Below are 6,352 nucleotides of genomic sequence, written 5' to 3'. Positions count from 1 at the left end.
TAAGCATTATATATTCAAATAACAAAAATAAATATTTTTGTAGGTGTGGTAGAATATGGTTCTGCCAGTGTGGTGGGAAGCAGTAGGAGGGGGAAATTAGATGGCCTTGGGAGCACATACAACTGTGGTGTGGCAGATTCTAACGTGGAGGTCGTCTCAAGGTTTATGAAGACTAACAAATCACTGTGTGCAAAGATGTTGACCATGAGGAAACAAGTGCTTGACTACTGCCTATTGGACGACCACAGTTTCCCATTAGAGTATGTTTCTGTGATACTGTTTCTTAAAGAGTGTGATATTGTTTTCAGAGTAGTGTGATATTGTTTGCACTATTTAAATTTGATGGTACTTTTATTTTATCATAACTGCTATTTTTTGTGATACTGTTTCTTAAGGGATGTGATATTGTTTTTAGAGAAGTGTGATATTGTGTGCACTATTTTAATTTGGTTTGTGTTAATGTTTGGAGCAGTGAGGTGGTTGCCAAATTCAGTAATGATCAATATCTTGTCGAAAACGATATATTGTCGTTGCTTCCAAATGAGCATGTCGTAGCAATGTGATTGAATGTTGGTCCCTCATTCTCAACCATATTGAGCACACGAAAAAATGTGAAACAAGTGTGATGTTTTTTGGGATTCGACACATGGTAAGCTGTCCATTTAGTTTGATTAAATATAATCACTCTTTAAAACAAAAATAGGACTTGTAACATATATATTCAAAACAGGAAATTAAAACCGAAGGAGCTGGAGACAGGGAATTGATTAAAGAAAAGATGTTCGAAGAATAGGACGAATTCATTAGAAGAAACACGTTCCTGTAACACGCAAGCGGATCTGGTTTTTATTCCAATGGTATGGAAAGAGCATTATTTCTGTGTTTGTATAAATTTCAAAACCGAGACAGTGGAAGTGCTGGACAATACAGAGTAACCCGACTGGGAGCAAACACAAATACACAAAGTTGCAGATTTGGTGGTATGATTAATTGATAGTTCTTTAAAGTATTGCTGTATAGTAACATTGAAATAATGGATTCTCTGTGTTTGTGAAATTATTACTAATGGTGAACCGTAATATTGTAGGCGGAGCACATGAGTGACTACTTAGCAAAGAAGAAAGTGGAAAGAGTAGATGATATAATAACGTTTGATGTTGTCAACATCAACTTCCCTTGGCAAAAGACAGAGATGAACAATACTGAGTCTGGGAACTTCTTAATGATGCACATGATTCGATATGAGGGTGTAATGTTTGAATCCGACCTGAACCAAAAAGTGTATATGCGATACTACTGGCTAGAAATGGCAACAACATTGCTTTTAGCTGACATAAATGAGAACAAAACACCTTTGATCGAAAAAGTAAAAGAATTTTCAGATGGGAAGGATGAAATATGGAAGACATTGAAACAACAGAGGAAGAACAACGAAAAGGCGAAAGGTAAGCAGAAAGAGGAAGTACCAATGGCAGAAGTTCAAACAAAAGAGAATGCTGATGTTGTTGTGGAGGAGACAAATAAAGAAGATGTTCCGGAAACAGCAAAGGAGGATTGTACTAAGAAACCGATTATTAACACAGAATTGCCGATTCTTCGGCAATCTCCTAGGAAAAGGTAAAAACAATTTACAATTGTATATAGAAAAAGATAGATAGTAATTAGGACAAAGGTGTCCAGAAATAATAAATGACTGTTGGTATGGATATGCTTTACAGAGGAGCTGATTCCGGAAAAGATGGTGAAGATCGTAGGAACGAGCCCGCAGTAACATACAAACGTGGTAGGATTAAGACCGTTGCAAATCCGAAGAACCGCGGTAGAGGAAGAGGAAGGAATTAGGACTACTATATTTGTTAGAACGAAGTTGTAATTAAACTAAAGGGTATGTAATGGTAGTACAAAAACGAATTTAATGGTAACTTTTTATAATGGTAAAGTAGTGATGGCTATTTTGGATGTCATCTAACTATTGCTAAAGTGTGATATTATTTCACGTTTGGTGTGATATTGTGTAATAGTTGCTGTGATATTGCTTCTCAATATCACACAGGGCTAAAACAATACCACACTGTTTACTTTTAAATATCACTATGGATATGGATTGTTAAATCTGACGTTGATATTGTTTTTAGAATGTTGTGATATTGTTGTGTACACAGGTTAATATTGCTTCTCAGTATCGCACAGTATGTTAAACAATATCACACGGATGTCTAAACAATATCACAAAATGAATATGTTAGTTTTAGTCTTACGTTGATATTACTATGTTGTGATATTGTTGTGTACACAAGTTGATATTGTGTTAGAAAACTGCAGAAGCATATTATGAACTGCCATATTTTGACAACACACAAAACACAATATGTGAAAAACTTAAAGCAAAAGGCATATATAGTAGTCCTGATGTAGTGATATCTTTTTAGAGTAAGATGTGAAATATATAAATGTAAGGTGTGATATTGTTTCTCGATCAAAAAATACAAAAACAAGACAACTGAGACAAATAAAATAATCAAATATTCTCCGAGTACGAGTACTTTCTATATAAAATAAAGTATAATTTATACTTTAATGAATGTTGTGGTCTATATTAATATACTAGTCATAAAGAATGTCATCTATTTGCTGCTACTATAATTAATGAGCGCCATCAACAAAAACTCCTTCGACCGATCAACCATCATCAGCATCATCCTCATCTGAACTACCCTGAAAATACAAAAAGGTGAAACGGTGATATTATTTTATATAAGGAGTGATATTATTTCAAATGAAGTGTGATATTGTTTCTATCTCAGAACAATTACAAACAATATCACATTCTGTTATCCTCAAGCAGTGATACTGTGTACTACAAAAGTGTGATATTATTTCTAACAAGATGTGGTATTGTTTCTAAAATTACCAGGAAAATATAAAAGAAAGTTGAGACAGATGTGTTGACACATTCTGTTATCCTCAAATAATATCACATTTTGGTATCGTCAAATAGTGATCTTTATTTAGTATAAGATGTGATATTATTTTAAATAACATGTGGTATTGTTTCGACTCGTGACCATACAAATAGATAAAAAGTTTCACACATAGACTGTTCATGGTGAACATACCTTATTGTCGGCATCGGTACAAAAGCATTAGGACGATTCGTTTATCATGGTGAGCCATTTGTTTGCAATTACGACAAAGCCTTTTAGGCTTCTCCGCTTTAGCTATGCATTGTTGCTTTTTGGAGATCATTCTCTTCCCGCTACCCTTGTTCTTTGCCTGACGAGGTGGTAGAATCCTCACCTCAGTTGAGGAACTGCACCCAAGAAGCATCTCCAACTCCTGCTCTTTGGTCATTGACTGCGATTACGGATTGAGTTTCACCCTGAATTGTTTAAGGGTGTCAACAAGATCGATGATGTCCTTCGTAGACACATTCTTGAGCACACTGATGGTCGCGTAGAACTCTGACCATAACTTGCACATTTCCATCTTTCGTAAATCAGTGGCATCAAAATCCTCAATTAACTCACCATGTGGACCATAAAGAGGGATCTTATGTGCATTCTTGGTCCACCGCATAAGAATGTATTTATCGGGCAAAGTGTGGACTTGTTTTCCAGAGTAAACCCAGATAATGTGTCTACAAATAATACCCTTCCTGTTGAACAACTTGCAAGAACATTCAACGTCATTCGTTAGAGAATTGTAGACGACTTGGTAGGTCTTCGCGTTACGCATCATCAAGAATACCAATTAATTCTACACCGTTTTGCAGGTGGTGTGAAGCCACCAACACTAAGGGAACAAATAGAAGTAGAAGCTTCTACTTGAAAATCTAAGAAAGCAGCATTTGTATAAACCTTGGAAGCATGAGCTTCCAACTTAAGAGAAGTCGCTAATTGTGGAAGAGTACAATCATCGTCTCTATCAAGTTGTTTTTGAGTATGGCGCTGTACATCAATGGCACTTTGAAACCGCATCAAGAATTCAACAAGTGTACCATGTGCATTTTCAAAGCGCTTGAAAAAATTATTCTGACTCTCAGAACGTTGAGTTGTTCGTAATAGACAACCCATAGGAACATCACGAAAATAAGCTGGGATCCATTTCCTCCTTTTTCTAAACATTGTTGACAACCAGGAATTACCGTCAAGATTATGCTCATTGACCAACTGACACCACTTTTCTTCAAATTCAAGAGGTTCTAACTCAGCAACCCAAACAATAGCATTCAAACGGCTGACAAAATCAGTCTCTCTCGAAATTGCAGGCCCAACCTTATCAGTAAGCTTTTGCATGATATGCCACATGCAATACCTGCGCTTAACATGTTTGAAGACAAAGACGCAAAACCCAGTTTATTCCAAAGACACCGATCGGTTATTATACAAAGGTGTGGCTCTCGCTGTCCCATAGCATCAAGGAACTTTTGAAAGACCCATGTGAACGAATCTTCATCCTCATGAAATAGCAACGCAGAAGCTAAAGTAACTGACCTTTTGTGGTGGTCTACGCCAGTAAAAGGAGTGAAAAGCATACAATACTTATTCGTACTGTAAGTTGGATCATAAGTGATGTAATCACCAAACAAAGCATAGTTTCTACGAGACTCTGCATCACACCAAAACGCACGAACCAAGCATTTACCAGAATCCACCTCATAAGCAAAGTAAAAACCTTCAGTGGTATCACGTTTATCCTCAAAATAGTTAACAAACAGTTGAGCATCCCGGTCTCCTATGAAACATTTGATATCCCTTCCAAAATTCTTAAAATCAACCAGTTGAACTCCAACATTCTCATAGCCATCTACATATTCCTTGACATTTCTAAATGCCCTTGTTGGCCCTTGATTAACCCTTGAATGATCAATAATTGTCTTTTTATGGTAAAGATGGAGGTGCCTGTGTTTTTTTTGAAACTGTTGATTTCTAAGTGAACAAAGACGGTGATTATGCCACTCACGAAACTGAAAAACAACATAACCATCCCCATTATAGCGAAACTCAATCATAGCAGTACAACCAATCCTAGTTAATTTAGTGTTCCTGATATCAAAAGGCCTGGGAGTTGCCTGCTCCTTTCCACTATCTAACACAGTAGCCTTCCTCTTACGATCTCTAAAACTTTCACGGTTGCAAACAACAAATTTATACTTCACATCACCAGAAACAGACCTTTTTTGAGAAGACTTCCTAGGTTCAAAACCACATGCTTCTGCATACACATCATAAAAACTAATAGCTTCTTCCAACGTGCCAAACAACTGGCCAATATAAGGTTTAAACTCAGGTGCAACATTCCTTGTCCACAATTCACTACCACCAGGTGTGGAGTCCAAAAGTAGTTGATGCACACGAGAAGGAATGAAATGTTGTTCAACATGTGGAGTAGAACTAGATGCATCGGTGGTTCAATCGAATAGTAGAAGTAAGTGAAGACTCAACAATATTGTTACTATCTTTAGAGGTAATGGCAGAGACATGAAGATCATTACAGGAAGAAGAAGTTACATTACTTGTAGGATCTGGCAAGAAAAGTAAAATGTAAAATAACAAGAAAAAGTCTAAAAGATATGGACGAAAACAAAATCACACAAGTGGCTGAACAATATCACATATCCAGGAAAACAATATCACGTTGTTTGGGAAAAATATCACACATGAAGATGGAAAACGATATCACAAAGATTGTTGCAGGAACAATATCACACAGGTGCCTGAACAATATCACATATCCAGGAAAACAATATCACGTACTCTGGAACAAATATCACACATGAAGTTGAAAAACAATATCACAAACGTGAATATACAATGGTACATATCAACATAAACAATATCACAAACGTGAATATACAATGGTACATATCAACATAAACAATATCACCAGGTGTACAAAACAATATCACATATTGAGAAAAATAAGAACGTCAATGAACAAAAAATATGTACCAAAAGTATGACGAACATGTGATTGAAAGCTGAAAATACAAAATAAAGAGAGAATACGCAGAGATTTCAGAATACGCTGAAAGTACAAAATTAAGAAGAATAACATACCAGACATCGCAATGAAGATTGAAGACGCAGAGATTTGAGCAGGAAAACCTGGAAATCAAACAAAAACGTACCGAATTTTAAGGAAGCACAAAATTAAATTGAAAATAACAAATAAATAAGAACAAACAGAGTAAGATAAGAACGAAGGCGAAACATAAGGACGAAAAACGGCAATTACGTACCTGAACGAAGGAAATAATTGGAATAATATGATAACTGTGAAGAATGAGCAGCAAAACCTGTAAATAAAACAAAAACGTACCGAATTTTAGGAAACACAAAATTAAATTGAA

The 6,352-nt window shown here is 35.9% G+C and overlaps 1 protein-coding gene across 1 annotated transcript; it reads right to left on the bottom strand.

The window, feature by feature from the left end:
* Positions 1-3,360: 3,360 nt before the first annotated feature.
* Positions 3,361-5,491, bottom strand: LOC141630673 (protein FAR1-RELATED SEQUENCE 5-like). The gene is made up of 4 exons (XM_074443445.1): positions 5,481-5,491; positions 4,494-5,393; positions 3,748-4,314; positions 3,361-3,655 (listed from the first exon to the last, which is right to left on the bottom strand). The coding sequence occupies exons 1-4, from the start codon at positions 5,489-5,491 to the stop codon at positions 3,361-3,363; spliced, it is 1,773 nt and encodes a 590-aa protein (XP_074299546.1).
* Positions 5,492-6,352: the final 861 nt, after the last annotated feature.

The sequence above is a fragment of the Silene latifolia genome, chromosome Y (assembly GCF_048544455.1).
Source record: "Silene latifolia isolate original U9 population chromosome Y, ASM4854445v1, whole genome shotgun sequence".
Taxonomy (NCBI): Eukaryota; Viridiplantae; Streptophyta; class Magnoliopsida; order Caryophyllales; family Caryophyllaceae; genus Silene; species Silene latifolia.
Note: the sequence above shows the minus strand (reverse complement) of the source record. Positions and strands in the feature narration are given on the sequence as shown.